The following is a 22,253-nucleotide window of genomic DNA, read 5'->3' as shown; positions in this document are numbered from 1 at the left end:
CAGCTCTCCCCCCTGGGCCCCGTGCCACCCTGTAAGGCAAAGTGTTCACATCGTGAGTGACGGTGCCATCTGAAGGTGGCCGAAGACCTGATGACCATATTTCAGACGGATCCTTGTAAGGCCTCTGAAGGCCATTCAACAATGATGCACAGACGTCTACCCATCATCAAAATAAAACTAGGCAGAAGGCATTTGCTGGCAGCTTTGATAGGGTAAAAACCAAAATCCAGAAGTCCTGCAATACTTTTGTAATTAGCATGCCTTCTGGTGGGATTATTCTACAAAAATATTTATCTTGTTCATCCTGCTTTAATGAATTCACAGAGCTTGGCCACAGATAAAATACAACCTATGTGTTTTCATATTTATTAGGGTTAGAAGCACTGACTACTTCATTAGAAAGTTTTGATGAGGGGGCACAGACCTATACGAAGGTTAGTAGTCAGAGATATTGCATATATATGGCAATGGTTTGGTGGCATAAGATCCTTCGTTTAGAAAAAACCAAGTCTGAACACACCACCCCCATTCCTGTTATCAAAGGCTTTAGAGTTGCCAGCCCAACTTGCACTTCTGTCATCAGTCACACGAAGAAACAAATCGCCACCACCAGCCCTTTCAGTCATTAGATATACTCTGATACGCCATCAGTTTTCTCTGTCTATGGATCTGTATTCTCCGGTTCTGACACAGAAGTCCATCAGCAGGACCATAAAAAAGGTTCCTTTTCATAGGCATTGAGCTCAGACAAAAAGTTCAAATTATTTTCTTAATAAAACAACAGCTCCACCACGAGAAGGGAATTTTGGACTTTAGGGGAAGAAAAAGACTTGTATGGCTAAAACACATTATCAGGTTGTTGTTAAGCCACCAAAAGTATATGATATACAGCGAGGGTCTTCCAGCAATCATGCTCACTGCTTGCTTTCTAACCCTTTGGAAATAGCAGCTGTATCTTTAGATCCTTAAATATTAAATTTGGCTGGCATTTTGGAAAAATATCCATGTTTGCATAACAAAGCAACCCTTCAGTTTGCCCTGCTGTCTAGAGTCATTCCAACGGGGTGAAACTGTACACAGAGCTCAGACATCCTACCCACCCTTTAAGCTTTTAATCCTCTGCCCCGGACAACTGCTTGCTTCTCTCTGAAACATGCAAAAAGTTATCTGTGCTGCAACATTTAATCCATCACAGAACAGCAGCTTACACTCGAAAACACTGCATTTCTCCTTCTTTTGGTACTTGACATACTCATGGAGAGCTGCACACTTCGATCTTTTACTGGAGACAGCATTGTGACGGACGTACTTCATTCTAGTTTAACATTTCTAACAAGTTTTAACTAAGAATGACATTTCAAACCAAAAAGTACAACCATGCCATTAGGCAATCCAACAATGACAGAATTTCAAATTAAAGCATGACAAAGTCATTCCTGAAGTTGCTCACCCCGGATCCTGTTACCTTTCAGCATATTACCATTTCATAACAATGGCTACGAAGCTTGAATTGTCCGCTGCATCATGAGACCCGCACAATTTTCAGGGAAACTCCATAGCATCCACACATTTTAGCACTTCATCTGGTGATCAAGATGACTTTGCTTAGAATTGACTTCCTTTTCCAATATACACTGGCTACTCGTGATCTTCAGAACGGAAGACCAGTGACATTTCACTTCTGGTCCCCCCGCAAGTGGCGTTCTGCTTCTGTTGCTCAAAAACTCCACAGCGGCCAGAGCTCACCAAAGCATCTTGGCACAGGAGCAGCACCGAGGCTGTGCCGGAGGACCAGGAGCCCTCCAGTCCATCCACAGAGACGCAGCTGCTCCAAGCACACAAGGTATGTCCTTCCCTAGGGTCAGCTAAATGGGAACAAGCATCCTCTTAACTTGGGCTTGTATCTGCACTGTGTATTGCTTTAAATTAAAATTCTACACCCAGATGAAGTCTTGGTAACTATTTCCATTATAAGCCATTTTTAAGGTATATGTATTAGCTCCGGCTTGTTCACAGGGGCTTACATGTTTCATTTTGTGTCTTCCCCTTTCCTGTTGAAGAAGGCAACAAGCTTTGCAAAAAATAAGTATGTAAACAAGATGCTGGATGTATCAGGGTGATAAAACATTATGGTTCCATGCACAGCCTGGAGCTCAGGATGCCTACGAACCAGTGAGTGCTTTACAGTGAGAGCACCACCAGAGTGGGCACGACTATCTGCCTTCCTTTTTATTATTTTCTTCCTAACTACGATAAAAAAAAAAAATCAGAGTTAATTAGTATATTGCTTTGAGTTAGTTCAGCCATTTTATGTTCCTATCAGAATATGATCAAGTTTTAAATAATCAAGAGACTAGACTTTGGACAAAAAAACTGCGTGAGCCTATTAAACATACATGTCTGGTTTACCACTACATCTATATAAAACCACTCACACACAGCCTTTTGATAAACTCCACTGCCAACAGGCTGCTAGAACTGTACCATGGAAACACTCTGTTCAAATTAAGTAACACACTTGCTAATATGCAAAGTGCTTTGTGTAGTTTGTATTGTGTTTCAAGTACAGTGATAGTCATCAGAAGCCCCAAACAATAAACAGAACGGAAAAATAACACAACAGATAAAAGGGAAGCGAGAGGGAGAAAGGAGATGTCACTAACCAGACTGAACACAGGATGGCTATTTAAAGCCACTGGAACAACTTTGAACGTTTAACGTGAAAAGGCACATTTTGAGGGCTGTTTTTAAGCTCTTCCTCCTTTACCTCAATACATTAAACACACATACAAAATTGTGTTCTTCACTCACTATTAAAGGCTAACACCGTTATCTTTATTTCCTTCCGGCGATAAAGTTAGTTACAGCATTAAACTGCAAGCCTGAGCAGCAGGGTCATGCTGCCCATCCGAAGATCCCACTCAATTTATTTTAAAATAGTTTGCGTTCAACTCCCCAGAAATATTTTGCAAAGCACAGAAAACAACCCTTGACTTTGCAAGAAACTAAATGGCAACTTTCGACTTCAACCTAAAGAGATTTCCCCTCTGGAAATAATGAATTTAAGATTCCGTTCAAAGGCAGGTTGTGTTTAACAACTTTTCTGTACTCTCATTCTGGGGACGCAATTACATTACGGAAGTACAGCCAAACAAAAATTGTTCTAAAAACCTTTCATTAAGCGTCAGTGGGTTTTGCTCTGAAAAACCATGGGACTAGAACAGCAACTAGGGATTAACATGAAGCCCGCCCGTGCAGGGGACAGGCGTGAGATGTTCCTTGGAGTATTGGGCTCCAGACTTCACTACGTCACTAAAAAGTCAATCACCCTTCCTAAAACAAACCTGGCCCTCCACCAGTGCAACTGCTGGAGATCAACCACACCATCAATCTGCTTACATTGATCTTCTGAGTTACTCAGAATGATTTATATGATATTCTACGCTAGTCATAAGTATGATGCTAGTATTGTTTTCTTCAGAGAATGCAAGTCAGTACAAAACTACAGTTTGTTAGACATTCACTCGCCCAACATCAAACCCAGAAGTGCTTATTTCCAGAACTCCATTACACCAGGCTGAAAAAATAAGGACAGGCACCAGTGATTTGCAACGCATGTGTTGTTTGATGTATCTTGACACTCAGCTGAGCAGTAACAGCCAGCTCTGCCATCTGCACATTACACAAGACAGCTTTCTTTTAATGTTACCGGGGTTGATGAGAACAAGATGTTTCACTTTCTGTTTCAAAGCATTATCTGGTTTTGGTAGGGAGGTGGGTGCACGGCAGCAGGGGAAGGGATGGGAAAGGAGATCCAAACAACTATGATCCAAAATAAGTAATATATCTACTTTACAACATCAAAGCCCCATTTCTAGGCAGCACTAGAGCGGCTCATGATATGAGACCCCAGGAAAGGAACTTAGAATCCCTTTTAAGCAAGCTGGTATTTTTCAAGTCAGACTCTCAATTCGAATCAAGCCTTTCAAATAGGGAATAACAAACATGCAACCAAAACCGTCCTACAATTTGCCTCATACCGGAGATCAGCTCCAGCTCTCTGCTTCAGCTCTGCCTGCCCTGGCATCGGTGTGTACTATGGTCACACTCTGTCCATGGGCTTTCATTAGGAGCCGAAAGTGTCTAAAAACACAAGCTCCATCCCACTGACAAATGAACACCTCATGACTGATGACAACATTCATAACCGGACGTGACAGCTGCACAAGACCTACTGCTTTAGTACACGCAGGATTGGCAAAGCTTTTAAGCAGTTCCCAATTTCAGCCTCACAGTCTCAGAGCCTGATCTTGCTATGACTGCAGGGATTTCATGTGTACCTATGCTCCTACCTGCCACAAAGCCAGAAACTAGCGGTCTGCCACACATAAAAACCAGGAGGCTTCTCCATGAAGAAACACCTTTCTCGGAAAAGTAAGGCGCTTGCCCACGGCACTGGTCATTTCAAGTTTGTGCAGACTCAGAGGCTTCCAGGATCAGTTTATCAGCATGTTAGGGGAGATGGTGAGGAAGATGACACTGCACTGCTGAGATGACTGCTAGATGTGACATTTCCAGGAAACCTTTGGTTAGTAAAGAACATTAAAGTGCAAACCTAACAAGCAAATCTCCTGATGGCTCAAGATATTTAATGCACAACAACTCGGAGTGCCAACAGATAATTTCATGGACTTTTCAATTGAGACACTGCAGAGCACAGAGTCTGGGTCTGTGGATTCTATGACTCTAAAAAAGGAAGTTTGCAGGCAAAGCATGGAGGAAGTTTACTGTTCTTATTTATAATAAAAGGACAACAGAACCCCATGACTGAAAGTTTCCGTAGCTGTTTACATTGAAAAGGAACAACGATACACAACTATCTACAGAACTCAAACGTGCCTGTTTCCTAATAGTCACTTGGTTATTACCTTGAAGAATGCTTATTCACCAACGGCATCCCAGAGAAGACTTAGATCTCTCTTTCATACTCAGATGAAGACGTAAGCATGATGCATTTCTCCCTCTAACCACAGCAGTGAGACTGCACCAAAAACCAATCCCGTGACAGGACCACGCAGAGGAAAAGGCCAGTTTGTGCTCTGCAGGACCAGGGAGCTCACCTGCGGCAGGTGTACTGCAAGGTCAGCGTAAGCACTCCAGATCACTTGCCTGTGCTCACATCCACCTTAGTTTGCTAGGAGAGGTCTAATTTATAGATCTAAAAATAACAAATTAGTAAGTCATTCAGGGATGGAGCCCTATAATTGGACTGTAAATCAGCTAACCAGCACAAGAAGGAACGTTATGCTTCAGGAAAACATAGAAGAGAAATTGCTCTGCACTGTAGAGAAGATCTAGATCTAGCTCGAGCTTTCTGTAACCAGGAGCAGGGCACGGCTCAGTTTATCTACATCTGGCCCAGCATGAGCACAGATGCAGTAAGCCTGAGACACTAACACTGGTAATGTAGATCTTGCAGAAGAGACTTCTGTTCTCACACACAAGTAACACTAACGAGCCCCAGACGTGCTGGAACAGAAAAGCCATCTCCAGAAAACCAAGCAAATCTTCTGGCAGGAGTTCCATTTCCACACCACATCACTACCTTCAGGTCCAACACGGTGCACAGCCACCTCTGCTGCTGACAGAACACTCATAGGTGGTTTTGGGCCACTTTGGGAAAACTAGAAAATAAAAAATTTGGGGGTAGAAATAACATGCTAAACAATGGTGCTTCCTCCCCGCTGTGCCTATGAAACAAAAGGCCCCTGCAGCGTAACTGCAGCAGCAGGGACCGACGCAGCATAACACCTTCGACCCCTTGGCAACAAGTCTGTTGTGATAACAGGCTTGCAGTCTCCCTTGGAAATCCTGATGTCTTCTTAGATCCGCATCGTAGCCACCTTCTCAGCTTCTTTTCAAGCAGAAACAAGAGGGTAAAAGCCCTGCTTCTGTTACTGCTGTTCACAGGAGACTGGGGAAAGCAGCCTGTGGGCGGGTGTCTTTGGAAAACAGCCAGGCAGAAGGATGTGGAGAAGAAAGTAGTGAAAAGCTACCCATTATCAGAGAGCATAGTGCTAGTACAAGGGGTAACAGTTTTAAAGTGAAGGAGAGTAGATTTAGATTAGATATCATGAAGAAGTTTTTCACTATGAGGGTGGTGAGCCCCTGTCCCAGGTTGCCCAGAGAAGCTGTGGCTGCCCCATCCCTGGAGGTGTTCAAGGCCAGGCTGGATGGGGCTTCGAGCAACCTGGTCTAGTGGGACGTGTCCCTGCCCAGGGCAGGGGGTTGGAACTAGATGATCTTTAAGGCCCCTTCCAACCTAAACCATTCTATGATTCTGCATAGGTAATTAAAGCTGAAAGAAACCTGGAGAAGATGGCTACCAGCCTGGGCTGTGCTCTGGACTTCGCTGCCAGTTTGCTTTGAGGTGTTCAGTCCTCAAATAAGAATCTTAGTTTTGTTGCGTGGCATTTTAATCTACTAGAGCCCAGTCCTTCAGCGACAAGTTTGCCATATTAGCCCATAGGAAAGACTTTCTGTCGCACAAAGGTTGGTAGTCCAAATTGTTGGCTGCAGGCTCAAGTCCTGATTTTCTTATGAATCAGTAAAAATGGTTATTCAGCTCTTTGCTAAATACTCAACCGCTTGAAACAATGGGAATAACTTTTGAATATTTAAGCTATCTTCTCACTGCTCAAATTTTCCCTTTTGCTAGGTCTTTGAATGAAGGTGTCTTTCAACAGAAAGTTTGGGGTGCTGCACATAAAGTGAAAACTGCGCTTGGGAGAGATTTAACTGAGGTTGGTGGAAAGTTTTGCTTTGCCAAGAAGTTCCTCTTATCCTTCATTTTATGTTTCTCTTTCAACCTCACTTGTCTTGTCAGACTGCACTTTTCTTACTCTTCTGCAAGGATTTCATCTGGACACAAATGGAACATTGCTTATTTTAATTTTAGGCTTAGATGAGGAAGCTATTGGAAAAAGTTTGTTGTGGGTCACACTCTGAAAGTTGACCTTGGTCCCAAAAGGGATATTGAGGCTTCTGCTGCTGTTTCTGGGGAGAGGAAAAACAAAAAAAAAAAAAAAAAAAAGGTTTTTTTTAGAATGAATTACAAACGCTGTCTCAGAGGGTCAGAGGTTTTTTAAGCACTTGTGATCAGCCAAAGCCTTATCTGACCCATTCCTCTCATCCTTGCTTCAAAAAAATGACAATGTGGTGGATAGAAAGGGATACGAAGTGTGTCTGACTGGGTGCCTTCTGGGGAGCACCTGAAAAGCTGTGTGCGTTGTCCTGCCTGATCCTCTGCTGGCTGCAGAAGGTCAATCAGAGAGAGGCAAACAGGGCAGGTTTGCCCTTGGACAAGCCTCCTCACTCCACAGCCCAGCCCAGAGCAGCCAGCTCCAGTGGGTCTTCCCAGGGAATCAGCCTCGTGGCTGGGAGTGGCCAGGAGATGCACCAAGACGGGCAGCCCCCAACACCGGCGGCTCTCAAGGAGATGGTGGCACTCGTGTCCCAGCACAAGCTGCCACGAACTCATGTCTCATGGCATGAAACTGAGCTCCCAGCTCACAGGCATGATTACTCTGTCATTCGGAACGGGAACAAGAACAGAAACAGAATCCATATTTTCCCAAAACGTGCTTCAGTTAAAAATAATACCCCATGACCAACAGGAGAAGGAACTGGCTTCTCCCGGGTGCCCTGCCTTGCCCAAAACCTTCACCAACACATTGAGCCTCGGTAAGAGAGCGTGTCCCAGCAACAGCAGTTTAACAGCCCCCGCCATCCCCAGCAACCCCCCCACGCCCCATCTGGCAGTGCTCAAAGCAACAGGGCTCCTCCCGACTGCTCACCACCTGTGCCGGCACCAGAGCGGAGCAGGACGATGGTCTCCACCAAGCCTCCCCCAGGAAAGAGGGGTGTAGGCACACGAGGACGCTGGACGTGCACAGGCGTGCGCACACACGTGCGGGGAGCAGCTGGCACTGGGGATGACGCAGGGCAGCTCACACTGGGCAGGCATGCTGGAAGGGTTACGCTCCTGACACAGGTGCAGAACAGGGGGAAAAGAGCAAAGGGACAGGGAAGTGCTCCTCTAAGCCTCCCCCAGACACTGGGGGCATGCTCCTGCCCCTCAAGAAGAGGGTTAAAACCTGCAACCTCTGGCACTCACCACTTCTTCATAAGTTACAAATTTAACCCTCTCTTCTCCTGAGGCAGATGAAGAGCTATGACTCTTCAGGGCAGACAGATTTCCTTCAGTCTGCTTGAAACCAAAGGCTGACGGTATGAGGTGTGACACACAAAGTCCCTGAGACGTGAATCCTAATGCTACAGCCCACCAGCCCATGGGGCAGATGCAGTGCAAGGGGGCCCACAGAAAGCAGGCTGTTATCAGCAGGAACCCCGCAGGAGCTGCCGCAGCTCAAGGAGACTGCTCAAAGAGGAAGGAGCCCGGTGCCAGGCAGCTGAGAGGGGACCAGAGCGTACTCCTGCCTCTGACACACAAGAAAGTAACTGAAACCAAACTTTTACATCACAGCATCTGCCTGCCCGACCCAAAGTGCTCAGACTCAAGATTCCTAGAAAGGCTGAATGCTCACACAGCCACAGAAACAGAATATAAAGCAAGTCTAAAAACTCTAAATGACAATCCGAACTCATCACACAAAAACAATGAATAATTGACCATTATGGCTTAGATCTGGGAGAATAAGAGAGGGGCAAGAATACTCACAATAATGTAAAGAGAATTTTGTCTCTGAAGATACTTCCTTATTTCACTGAGAAAGATTCAATTAAATTTGGCAATAGGAAGGGACTACAGGTTTCAGTTAACATATACTGACTCTGAGTAAAGGATGCACGCACAGCAGCAATGTGTCAGCAGAAGGTGCATTCATTTGTCCATGCCTTTGGGCTCCTTCTTGTAAGGTGATAAATACTTACAGAAGGAAAGTCCATGAGGAAATTGTGTATTTAACAGAGGGTTTGGGTTACACTCTGTAAAGCATAGCTCAAATCATGTACTGAATGCTTATTAACACTGATATACGCAACTTACATATTTCACTTCTTTTTAAATAAACATCCTAATCTCGGTTTCTCTCCCCAAACCTCAGATCTCTCTCAGAATATACTACTTTCCTAGATTCATAGAAGAGATATTAGCTTTTCCATTACCATTCATTTCCACTAATTTTGTGCTTGATTTCAAAGCCTCCCAGTAAATGTACGGGAATAACAGGAAGGGAGGAAGACAGACTGGTGATTAAGGCTAAGAAAAAAAAAAAGAAAAAGAAAAAAAGATTCATCAACTTATCCCAAGAATACTTCTCTCAGCCTTTGAGCACGCCCCGGACAATCCCAACATAACCCTGCGCGCTCCAGTTCAGAACACTCCCAGTAACAAAAGCAGAAGCTATCAAAGTAGCAAACTTTACAGAAAAGGTCGCAGCTAGGCCTGGGAACAGTTCAAGAAAAGAAAACACCAGCCCTTAAATTAAGATTGCTTACTGCTTTGCCAACTGCACAAACGTGTCTTTCTTGAAACCAGTTCAGCGCCGACCTCCATGGAAGTACGTGTAAGCACATGAAAATAGCACTGACCATCTGCAGCACTTGAGATCTCGACCACATTTGGCCAAGCAGCAAGGCACGACTCACCCGCTCTTCGACTTTCTGCTTGGAGAGATACAGCACACTCTTAACCACTACCACTACTGAAGGAGATAATGAAGATAATACTGCAACGCATTTGCTGAAAGACCACTGAAGCCGATCCAGCTGTGCAGGAGCAGCAAATGGGTAAAGCAGAGCAGAGGGAAGACTGCACTCCAGCCAGTAAGTAACAGAATCTGCTGCAGCTCACACGGTTTTTATGGTGTTTGACATTATAAAGCAGTTGTGAAGGGCTTATTCTGTAAATCTGTTTCATAGCTGAAGAGGGACCACACATGCAATTTTATACTTCTCTCCAGGTGAAAGACTCTGCCTTTTCATTACATGTTTCTGTTACCTTAACAATGCTCTCAAACACTGTCTTTTAATTTTTAAATAACTACCACTAATGTTTTTTAAATTGACAAATAAGGTGAAAAGGAAATCATCCACACATTATACAAACCACAAACAAATTGCTTAGAACACAAATGAGCAGTCATAACTGTAAATAAATACAGTAGAGCAAGGCAGACAAACTCCTACACCTATTAGTCTGAGACGTGGAACAGCCTCAAGCTATGCCACCGGAGACTGCCGATCTACAGGTAAGGATTGCTCTGTACTGTGTATCTTGGCAAAAGATATTTTTCTTAAACAACTACTCTTATTTTAAATTTATGACTGAGGAAACATAACTATATAAAACATATAGTTTAAAACATTAGAAAACAGAATTAGAAATCAAATATTTAAATGACAAATGTTACCATTAAAATAGAATATTAAAGGGAACAATTTCTTTATTTGAGCCACGTTTTACTTCTTTTAAATACCCACGTTTGGGACAGTAAAACTACTAAATATTAAAATGTTTTATTGACATAATTATACTAGAATAATTATAAATTCGATAGGACAGTTGTTTATAAAATCCTCTAGTATCAAATCATAAACTGACCATTCCTAATATCCGGGTCCTAACTTTTCCTCTTACATCCACTACTCCCTAATTCAGATACTAGAGCTGATGGGAGGTAGGAAGGATCTCAGTGGGGGTTTTTTGAGGCTTAATTAAAAAAACCGGAATATTTGGGTTAGATCTGAAAATGATCCAACATGAAAACAGCTCAAAGCATTTGTCAGTCTCCGTGTGAATATCAGGGTTTACACAGATACTTCATAGGCTCTAATCCTCTAATGTTAAAAGGTTGTGGTTTTCAGCCCTTGTCTAAAAATCAGAAATAAAAGTAGAATGAAAAACTTAACTTATCAGGAAAATTAGGAGGTTAAAACTCAGATTTCGAAAGTAGCATAGGGACTCCTGGACAGTAAGAAGAAATGAAACAATTCTTGGTGGCTTTTGCAAGACAGAAATAGAATTCTGCCCTTGAGGTGTCCTCACTCTGACACCAAATGAGCTCACGCCACCCTCCAAAGAGCCTGGTATTTTAACAAGAAATAAACAATCTTATCTACAGCCGTTCTTTATACCTGTGAGCTCTCCTCACTGGCTTTGTCCTTCAGAACACCAGAAATTAATCATACGCGCCAAGAAAACAACACATATGATCTAATTGTAATAACTTTGGTCAGGAAAATCTGTTATAAAAGGCTGTCAATGCTAAATGCTCTCTGCCCTAACTGGTGCCATTTCCCGTGGTGTGCGTTCTCCCACGGTAACAGCGGTGTCACTGGAGCTGTGCTGGTGAACCGGGCTGCGGGCGCAGGGGGACACCCCGCTGCCAGGCAGAGGGGACCGGCGGGAAGGCCTGCGGCTGCCAGGGCTCCGCATCTCCCTGCATCCCTGCCTCCTGCCAAGAGAACAAACCTGGGGATAAAAACGTTTCTTTTCCTCATCACTGGATTGCCTGAAAATGTCACCTTGCAACATTTTTTTTTTTTCCTCTTTTTTTTTTTTTTGTTTTTCCAAAGGTGAGCAGATAGGGAGGAGAGGAAGGAAGGAAGGGAGGGAGCAAGCAGAACAAAAGCTCAGTACTCAGATCTGCATCAGTTTTAGAAACAAATGTTTTATATCCAACTGGAAATGAGAATTCATTCAAAATCGTAAAAACGTCAAGACTTTCTACTGCAATACCACATACTTCTGAAAGGTGTTAATGGGACTCCTCTCAGCCCAATCACAGGCAGGAAACGTTTGTAAAGCACTGAACTTACAAGCCTGCAAATCGTTTTTGCAAATATAAGGAATGAGAAACACAGATACAATCATGAATTCTTAAGCATTTATGACTATCATTTGTCTTACACAAAGAAGCTCAAATCTTCACCCACACCCCCCAAGAACTACACAACGAACCCAAAGAATACAGGCAGCCGCAGGCAAATATATCCCCAGCAAACACATGTCACAAGAGATGTCAAGGTTTTATTCCATGTTTTCTGTTGTAACAACATTTTAAAGGTTAGATGATATTTCTTCCAAACAAAGCAAGTCAGCTGCTCCCCTCAGTTAAGGGACGAGGAAGAAAAGACACTCCAGGCAAAGCGCAGAGCAAGGCAAAGGGCTGCAGAGGGATGCAGTGGTGGTCAGGGGGCTGCCACCCTGCTAGGTGACATGGGGTCTAGACTACCAGGTCATTCGAGGGGCTGCAGCCCCTGCACAGGCATTAGTATGCTAAGTGGGGACACTGGCAGAAGGGGCAACTGTGGAGGACTTGGGGATGGGATGCAGACAAGAGGAAAAAGAGGCACAAGGCAGACAGTTCACATGGCCCGGCTGCACCACCAGGACTGGCACGCCATCCTACAAAAACCCCCAAGGACAGCATTCTGAGTCCAACTTTTTGTTTGACTCCTCCCACATTCGGGAAGTCAGGAGTTTGTAAATAAAACAGCATAGCATGAAAAAATACTTCCCTCCATCACCAACTGCCACCTCTTCTCTAGCATATCCCGAATTTTGCCTTTTTGGACCAAAAGTGAGAACTACCATTAAGATGTAAAGAGTTTACACTTCTGTTCCTGCCCTTGCTAACCACAGCTACAGACAGACGTACCCGCAGCATCACCAAGGCTCGCCTGGGTCGGCGGAAGCCACTGCTACTCCTGGGGACGCAGCAGCAACCTTCATGGGACACCCGACCTCTCTCAGCCACTTGCACAGGGGACACTACCCTCAGCAGCACCAAGAGGAGCGGCCCGAGAAGAAACACAGCTGGCTCAGCCCTCTGTCCTCTCACACCAGACGTGAGTCGTCGTGAAGGCAAGAGCTGGAAGGCACAGCAGGAAGGAAGCGAGACCCCTAGATGTTACTGTCACACTTATCAGTGCCCCTTTTCTATGAGCCATGCCAGACGAAGCGTGCACTGAGCACCACCACCACCTACGATGCTATCTCTCAGTTACTCGCTACTTCCTGCAACAGGAATGCGGTTTTATTTTCTCTAATTCGACTAATTCATCCTAATTTGACTATTCATCCCATTTTCCTCCACTGCATTCTATGGTCTATGACAAACAGGACTACCGCCCAATACGTCATTTTAAAGGGCTGAAATAGTACATAGTGTAGTTTACATACTTTTATTCTCTTAAGTATTAAAATCCAGACATTGCCTTATGACAAATGTTATAATAAGAACAGAAAAATAAGGAATTCTTAGTCTCTTGGCAAACTCGCAAGAAGTCAAACGTACCAACATATCTCCACCAGTCACTGCAAAAAATGCCTTCCAAAGAGACCAATAATTACAACCACGGACCTGAACATCTCCACCCTGGCACCTACCCCACCGGCTGCCAGGTCAGGCACCTTCATGGAGATGCAGGAAGGAGCAGCCCAGCCCTGAGCATGCACCGGCTGAGAAATGCCCAGGCAGCTGGAGGAGAAGGCTTTCCCTTGGACAACCCTTTCAGCTCCCACCCGGCAGAGCACCTTCAGGGAGACACAGGATCCCACCACCTGAAAATCAGAGCTAGCAGGCCCTGCTTTTATTTCAATGTGCTGGTCCAGCTCCTCACGAACACGTGAGCATGTCCAGCCTTTTAAGCCCCGCAGGAGACCCACTGCAGCCTGCCCTGATGGTTTCCAGCCAGCTCAGAGCAGCAGCGCCGAGGAGCAGGACAGGCAGCTCACATTGCCATGGCCAGGGACACACGTCCAGACTGGGAGCTGCCTTCCCACTGGATCACACCAACGTGGCTGGGACTGCAAGTTCAGACCACCACCGCTATTCCTACCACATTAGAAAGAAAATCTTAAAAAAAAAAAAAAATAAATTCTTCTTTTAGCTCAACTCAGCACAATTTGCAATTGCTGTGTTTTGTGTATTGCACTTCCTCTTTCTCTGCATTTCTCACAGTATCAGAGATAACATTTGTTGTGATCTTCTTCCCTGATAAACTCCATTCTGCAGTTCAAAAATGGTTTCTGGGGACAGTGACCACGGTCAGCAATCCCTGACCCAGTAACTGCACTGCATATTTATCAAGCAGCTGCACTAATTTCCATAAATAGCCTAAAATGTGCACTCAGTACTACAGAACGTTTGTTATACTCAGAGTAAAAAAAAAAAACAAACCAAATCGTAAATATTATTCTTATGTTCAGTAAAGCAGCCATAAACTTTGAAATTTGATAGCCAAGTTACAGAAGTCAAGAGAAAGTGCCTTAATGATATTGGAAGGATTACAAATGATAGCATAAGAGTTTGAATACAGAAGGAACTAAGCATTTTTAATGGTTTATGCAACTTTCCTTTTCTGTATTTTGCCAAGACAACATGATTTGCAAACTGAGAAAGTTCAAAACTTTTATATGTTTTACTAAATCAATCTTGTTAATTTGGTGAATCAAGTTTTCTGGTTTTGCACAACTAGTTGATATTATTTACAGAATAAATATACTGTATGCTGGACCAAGCATTTGAACGTAAAATGCCACTCAAGTTCAAGAGCTTATTCTCACATACAAATCACAAATTGCTGGGTGCTAATACACACCAGCAAACAGCAGCAGTTACGCAGCAGAAAAAAAAGAAAAACAGCAATGTTTTACGAGTTAGGGAAAAGGAAAAAGTTAAAAAGAATCCTTAAGCTTAATAATCACTTCAAGTAGCACTTGGACAAAAAGGCCCTGCATTGACCCACCAATAAACATCAAATGAGTTGTATTCACCGCTTCCAGATGAACCCCACCATGGAGGGAGGGGTGAGTATCTATGCTCATTTCAAGCTGTATATCACTTGGTGGAGCCACTGCAAGTTCTCAGGAGAGAAGAGGATGTTCTCATTATGAAGGTTTAAGGGGTGCTTGAACAAGAATGCAACCAGAAAAAGCATGAAAGAGCAGCTCCTCTACAAAGTGGAAGCATGCCTTCTGCCAACTCCATGCAGCCCATCTCTGCAATCCATGAATCAGCAGGAGTGTGCCTATCATGGTGGCTGTGGTTATGAGGATCCAGAAGCACCAAGCAGCCACATGAAGGCCTCTCTGCTAGACTGATTCTTTACCAGAGCTTAGGAGTTACATCTGGTGGTATCACATCACCATAGCTCCTACAGGATCCACTCTGGGACCCACAACTGATGGAGGGAACAGGCTAGCGAGGTGACAGTGTTCACTATCAACGCTGAATTATTCAGAGCAGTAGGACAAGGCCTTTCAAAAGAGCTGAGCATGTGACTAGGTGACAAAAATAGCAGATAAAATTGTTCACAAATGCAAATGATGTGATGCACAGCAGAGGGCAAAAGCCTCTAGCCTTACCCATGCAGCGATGGGCTTTAGGTTGAACTTGACTGCTCTATGACTGTATCCCTTACCAATTTTTAAGTTCTCCCGAAAGATCTGAAGACTTGTCTGCAGTACCGATCATCAGACAGTCTAAACAGGCGTTGCACTGTGGGAACCCCTGAGTACCACAGGATCACACTGTCCTATGTTATGATATACAACTCTAACAACTGTATTTGCCTGTCTCTCACATAGATCTCCCAGCAAGAGAAGAGGCCCCGTGCCTGAGAATGGAAGACACTCTAGACCCTTAACAAAAAGCACCGCAGCAGTCAAATCAAGAGAGGTAAGGGGGCTTGCCATTGATATTGGAAGATTTACAGAGTCTAGCTTGAACTTTGGCCTCTTTCTCAACCACAGGCAGTTGATAAATCTGCTGGTATCAAATGTAAAATTTGTCTAGGGTGTCTTCCATGCTGCATAGACACAATATACTTTACAAAGTTTTAACATCCACATCTCTAATCACACACTTCTGAAATAATCCTTTGTTGTATGATGCCTCAGTGCAAGAAATACTTCATGAACTTCCTGAGCCATTTAATATCTGCTATTAAGTCCAAACATAGAAAGACCCACCTCCAGGTACTTTGTTTTAGGAAACCATACAGAAAAGGAACAACTCCTAAACACACCACATGCAGAGAGAAGGTCCTGCTCAGACATCCTGCCAGGAGGAAGAGAACACGTACACAGTGGACAGCACTGGGAAGAGAACAGTTTTTAAACACAGTGTGTTACCATCTTAAATAAAAATGCCATTTGTTATTGGTACTTTCCAGTTGTTTGAGCAGATGGTTGAAAGATACAGAGAGAAAAGAGGAGATCCTCCTAGTGTTAACAGTATCACCCCAAACCTTACTCATTATCACCTCCTAATCCTAACACCTATTCACGTGGTACTTGTGACACCCATTCTCCACACCATCTTTTTCCTTTAAAAAAAATAACCAACCAAACAAAAACAAATGCCTCGATGACTAGAATTTAAACATAAAGATAGGATGGCAGGTCCTCATATGGGAGGACAACCAGGAAGAGATTAACTTCAGGCTTTGGGTGTGAACACAGGCAATACCTGCTCCTTTGCCCCTCTTATCCACATGCACTCCAGAAGAGCACCTAGGCTGGTCAGCCTTTACAGTGTCTGTGAAAGAGATACAGAAAACAACATACCAAAGGAAACAATTTTACCTATTTGAAAGAAAATTTCCATTTCTAGTTATTGCAAGATTGCATTCAGCTTCCAATCTGCTACAGAAGAGCATCAGCTACTGACTCTGAATTGTGGCAATAAGGAGATTCTTTATTTTCTAAAAGATAGGGTAGAATTTTTTCCCAGCTCCATGGCACATGTTTTCCAGTTGCCTAGGTTTTCATTTGCCAAATACAGCAGCATTGTATCTATATCTGTTCTGCCCTCCCTACAGAGGATAATCCGCCCCCATAAACATTCTGTCAAAGAACAGCAGACAGGAGATATTATTTCTTCTTGGAGATCCTCTAAAATTTAAATCTGAATGACTTAAGAGGACAGCTCTAGCTTCTACGTTACACTATCAGACAGATATTCTCCTGTGTATCGTGCTACTAGAAGTTTAAAGCAAACTGTGCTAGCTGCACGTAAGGCTTTCTTTCAAGTAAACGTAAGAAAACATTGGCATACACTAGATATTTGCACGCTTGACTAACAGAAGAGTGTTTTCTATGCCTGTATGCAAAACAGACGACTTGTACAACAAACACTCATATCCCTCACATGCTTCCTGGTAAACCAGTGCTAAAAATACATACTGGTCATTAAGGGTTAATGAGATGTATTTAGATTCACAAAATCACAGTGGCTCAATCCCCCTCCTAGTTCACAGCGCGTAGACTTATACCTGCAGAAAAGGGGCAGCCCAGGGCTTGACGACAATGGATTAAAGTCAAACAGAGAAGCAAATGGATTCTCTGTTCAAAACAGCAGTTTACCCTTGAACATCATCAAAAAGTGAGATGGCAGCACTTGGAAAATACTAACTATGCATTCCTGCTGGAAATAATACGGTGTGGAAATGTGGCGGTTTCTGAGAAGTATGCCAAGCTTGTTTTGGAGAGCAGAAATTTTAAATTAAATTAATGGAAAGCCTAGCACCATTTTATCTTACTGAGATAATCTTTCTCTGCTTCTAGGAACAAAGATATTGTAAGATGTTCAACTCCAGCACAAACTCCTCGGGAAACAACTGCAGTCACAACACAGTAATAATTAAGACAGTCATTCCCCTGGTCTACTGCTTAATTTTCATAGTAGGGCTGTTGCTGAACAGTGTGGCAGCGTGGATCTTTCTGTATGTTTCTAGCAAAAAGAGTTTTATTGTCTATCTCAAAAACATCGTTGTTGCCGATCTCCTAATGAGCTTGACGTTTCCCTTCAAAATTCTCGCCGATTCAGAAATTGCACCTCCCCAGCTCAACACGTTTGTGTGCAGATACTCTGCTGTTGTTTTTTATACAAACATGTATATCGGGATAACATTTTTTGGCCTCATAGGTTTTGACAGATATTACAAAATTGTAAAGCCTTTATTCACCTCCTTTGTTCACACAGTTAACTACAGTAAGGTGATCTCTATAATCATATGGCTGTTGTTAACACTTTTATCATTTCCAAATATGATTTTAACCAATGAAATCACTAAAGAAAATTATTCCAGAAAATGTATAGGTCTTAAAAGTGAGCTTGGCAAACAGTGGCACAAGGCTTCAAGTTATATTTGCACAGGGATTTTCTGGATTGTTTTTCTTCTGCTAATCATTTTTTACAGTTCTATATCAAAAAAAATATACAGCTCTTACAAAAAATTCAGACGTAACTCAGATGCGACCAAGAGAAAAACCAGTCGTAACATATTCAGTATCATGTTTGTATTTGTCATTTGCTTTGTACCCTATCACATCTGCAGAATACCATACACTCTAAGTCAAACAAGCTCACAATTCAACTGCGAGTCACAAAAAGCTCTGTTCTACACAAAGGAGTTTACTCTTGTACTGTCTGCTGCAAATGTGTGCCTTGATCCCATTATTTATTTTTTCCTCTGCCTACCCTTTAAAGAAAAGCTGTATCAAAAACTGCACCTCAAGCCGGAAACTTCAAGGGAGGTTGAAATTTCTAAATCCAGAAAATCAAATACACTTCGGGAAAGTATAAATATAGTATAAATTCAGGTCTTATAGTATAAGTTCAAGTAAAATAACACACTTACGAAAGTTATTTAAGAATGCAAATGTCTCAAAGAAACTGAACAGGTGAGAACCGGCATTAAAACAGGAAAAAAAGGTTTCAGCATAAAATACCAAGTGGTGTTTCTCTATCCAAAAACATTATTGCAAGTTGCCGATATATTTACTACGTGCTATTTCAGCTGACGCTATGATTGCATTATAGTGGGATATGACCTATCTGGATCTCAAAAAAAAAAAAAAAAAAAAAAAAAAAAAAAAAAAAAGAGAGGAATAACTGGAACAACACATTCTGGAGCTCCAGGCTGTGGGTCTCTGAGCGGATTAGCCAACAGACCCAGTAATGAAGCTGAGCTGCTGCTGTTTCTCACAAAGCCAGGCATGACACACATGATGATCAAAGCAGGCTGAAGGGCCTGAAAAAGCAAATCCCTCCACCACAACCACAGCAGACCCCTCAGAAGCAATACGAGGAAGTTCAGCACAAGTCTCTCTGACTTGGCCTCCACCAGCCCATAAAAGAGGACTGAGACCTCCAGGAGAAGAAGCGCTCACAAAGCAAAGCACTGAAGGCAATATGCAGCTTAAGGAAGGACTCTATTCCAACAACTTGGGGGAGGGGGAGAGATTTCAAAAGAAAAAAAAAAAGGCTGATCAAATCCTTAAAGATGTGCACAGAGCCTGAAAAAACTTTAGTAAAATTTATACAGATATTTATATATTTATTTTTTAAAAAGTTTTTTTTATATATATGCTTTCTTAAGGGAAACAGTCTATAAAATTAAGAATTAAACTTGATTATTTGTCACCCTTAGGCAGCAAATGTTAGAATACTTTTACAAAATGTGATGCTCAATATAAGCAATTGTTTAAAGAGGATCCTTCTACAAAATAAATAGCACAGTTACACTGTACCACATTCCTCGGTACTTTTCTGAAATAACATAGTGCACACCAAAAATGTTGATACCAAACTGATGGAGATTTTAGTAACTCCCTTGCCGTTGTTGCAGAAGGACGTAAGAACACTCAAGGAGGCGTCTGAAAACACACATGTACAGCTATCTAGAAACTCGGGGGCAACCCAGAAAGAATGATTTGTTGGGTTTTCCTCTGCTTTTGGCACGATGATAAAGCATTTCACTCTATACAAAGGTAACAGCTGAGAGCCACCAGCCTTCTATATATAAATATAATATCTTTTTTAACTGTATTTTTCAGTGCGGCCTTCTTTTTTTTTTTGATTGATTGATTTTATCACTGTACAGGGAAAACATACTAGTGCATAAAGTATCCATAAAAGCTTTCAGGCAATGGCTCTGGAAGCGGAATGCTTTCATTTTACTTAACAAAGAAGATACAGGAACAGAAATAACACGTGCATCACCTTTCTGCCACTGTGTTTCATTTTAAGTCCTTACAAATAATCTCTCAGGGTGAAAGATTTTTAAATATATTGTCTTCAAACTCTCTCCAAGGCTGCGCGTAACTTCTCTTGGTCTGAGACCACCAATCTACAGTAACAGTATTCCACCATCACACAGGATTATATTTAAACCTGACATCTCTAAACTGCCTGCTGAGTTTAAACACACCTTGGTAGAGCAGATTTACTGCCATTTGTTTCCTGCTTACAGCTTTCGCACCCCAAACCCAGAGAGAGCCAGCGCCCGACACGCGGGGGAGCCTGGATGTTCAGCTGAGGGCAGGGCCTGGGGGGATCCTCGGCCCGAACCAACCCTTAGGAACTACATGAGAAAGCTGCATTTAGGTTACTTTGTGGGTTTTTTTTAAAAATACATAAAAGATTATTTATATGGTTCTTTCAGAGCTCCCTGACTCCTGTCAAACTGAGACTTCGCAGGCTTTTCCCTCCAAGCAAGGGAAATAGTCTGCAGGGGAAGGGAATCTGTTGCTTTGTAGGAGATTTTTTTGTCATTTATGGCAAAAACATGTAGTTCCTTACATGGTATGGCTTGGTATTTGCCTACGTAAATCTAAATCATTGCAGCTGTGAAAGCACAGGGGCATACAGAGATGAAAACACTTCTACAATACGTATTTGTATAACTTTGTCATTATTTTGCAAGCTTTGAAAAAAAATTATTTATGTTCTGAAATTGTTTCCTCACTCCACCAGATTACTGATATTAGAACAACAAAAATCTACATTAGGCAAGCGGGGGAACGTATGCTGACCAACACACTTTCCAAGACAACTAAATTTCTAGCTTTTGGTTCGCTTTGAACTGGGATGGAAAGGTATGGGGCCAATTTTTTTTCTGCAGTGGGTAAGTTAATTCTTTCACAACTTTCCCAGCACATGGCGCCTCAGACAAACCTAAGCAGCTCCTCAGACGCCCAGAAGTCTTGCAGTCCCATGCTAAATACCAGCTCTTGCCTTGTCAACCTACCACCTGCAGGAACTTCCCTACTATTCTTGCAGTGAAAATTCTGGGTAACCCAGAGCTAAATGGGTTCCTGTTGGGCAGCAACCCAGTCCCCAGCTGCAGCTCATCCTCCTGACTGACTCGTGACCCCCTCCATGGCACTGCAGGAAAGAGAAGCTGGATTTGCTCTTTTAATTATTTGGAGAGCTAAGTTGTTCAGCCGGACCTGGAATCTCTTGCAAAGGCGTGCTGGTGCCCCTGGGAAGAATCAGCGTGCATCGCAGGCTGCTGAAGCATCAGACACACACTTTTGCACAGAAAAGTTGTCGTGCTCACACACTTCATCCTCTCTCTCTCCCCCAAGCCAGGTGAAGTTCCCAGTCACCCCTTTATAAGGAGACGGTGTCCTGCTGTTCAAAACCTTGAGTTAGGACCCAGGTAGGGTGGTATAAATCTGCTTCAAAAAGCCCATAAACGTCTCACATTTTCAACCATGCATCACCTCATGAACCTACCCTAGCCTTTAGCAACACCGTACAGCCATCTACCCAGAAGCCATCTCAACATTACACTGGACAAATGACAATGCAGCAGTTACTGTGCAATGGGTTATTTATGCTAATATTGTGGTGTAAGGCTTCAAAATGGATCACTTTCTCTGTCACTGATAGAGCGTAGCAATTTTTCAGGAAAAGAGCTGAACCTAGCAAATGGAAACCCTTCCTCAAAACACCATTTCAGGAGAGAAAGCTCACTCCACAACTGCCTCAACATATAAAAAATCCTGGTTGTGCAGAAATCAGCAAAAAGACTCTCGCAGAGTTTAATTTTGCAGGATACCATCTCAAAAAATGATCTCTATGGTAAAAAAACAACACAAACAACTCACCAAAGAGGGGGCAGATGCCACTTCAATATACCTAGCAAGGCCACACAGTCACAACCAGCAGAGGTAGTGAGAGAGCACCCCTCGTATTTGCTAACTTTAACACAGAAGGGACAGGAGGGATGGGTTAGTTTCCCTCTGCCAACACCCTCAAGCATGTTCTCCCCTCTCACCCCAATAAATAAGTCCTTTATTATTTTTATGGAAGTATCTTCAGTAGCGCATCTAATAACCGTCACTTCAGGGCACTGCGTGTCTGTAAAAGGCTGTTCAAACAATTAAAACAAAATATTGATAATTGACAGAAGGCGACAGGACAGGCTGAGGA

The 22,253-nt window shown here is 43.0% G+C and overlaps 2 protein-coding genes across 9 annotated transcripts in view; one reads left to right on the top strand and one right to left on the bottom strand.

The window, feature by feature from the left end:
* Window positions 1–22,253, bottom strand: part of MED12L (mediator complex subunit 12L) — a 153,606-nt gene that overhangs the window by 86,492 nt on the left and 44,861 nt on the right. The gene's annotated exons all lie outside the window — the stretch shown is intronic.
* Window positions 1,705–21,592, top strand: P2RY14 (purinergic receptor P2Y14). Of its 4 annotated transcripts, none has more exons than XM_074593315.1 (5): window positions 1,705–1,843; window positions 6,719–6,803; window positions 9,560–9,846; window positions 15,617–15,707; window positions 17,597–21,592. In XM_074593315.1, exon 5 carries the CDS (start codon window positions 17,615–17,617, stop codon window positions 18,626–18,628), a length of 1,014 nt encoding a protein of 337 aa, XP_074449416.1. In that variant the 5' UTR covers window positions 1,705–1,843; window positions 6,719–6,803; window positions 9,560–9,846; window positions 15,617–15,707; window positions 17,597–17,614; the 3' UTR covers window positions 18,629–21,592. The 4 variants fall into 4 exon arrangements, 2 of the variants coding, with proteins under 2 accessions (XP_074449416.1, XP_074449415.1); XM_074593314.1 differs by having other exon boundaries at window positions 1,711–1,843; window positions 9,223–9,846; XR_012587783.1 differs by lacking the exons at window positions 1,705–1,843; window positions 6,719–6,803; window positions 17,597–21,592 and adding an exon at window positions 16,021–16,282 and having other exon boundaries at window positions 8,837–9,846.

This window comes from Larus michahellis, chromosome 6 (genome assembly GCF_964199755.1).
Source record: "Larus michahellis chromosome 6, bLarMic1.1, whole genome shotgun sequence".
In the NCBI taxonomy this organism is placed as follows: domain Eukaryota; kingdom Metazoa; phylum Chordata; class Aves; order Charadriiformes; family Laridae; genus Larus; species Larus michahellis.
Note: the sequence above shows the minus strand (reverse complement) of the source record. Positions and strands in the feature narration are given on the sequence as shown.

Bases quoted from the DNA above. Each gene is read 5' to 3' on its own strand.
- P2RY14 (XM_074593315.1), top strand. From the start codon at position 17,615: ATGTTCAACTCCAGCACAAACTCCTCGGGAAACAACTGCAGTCACAAC.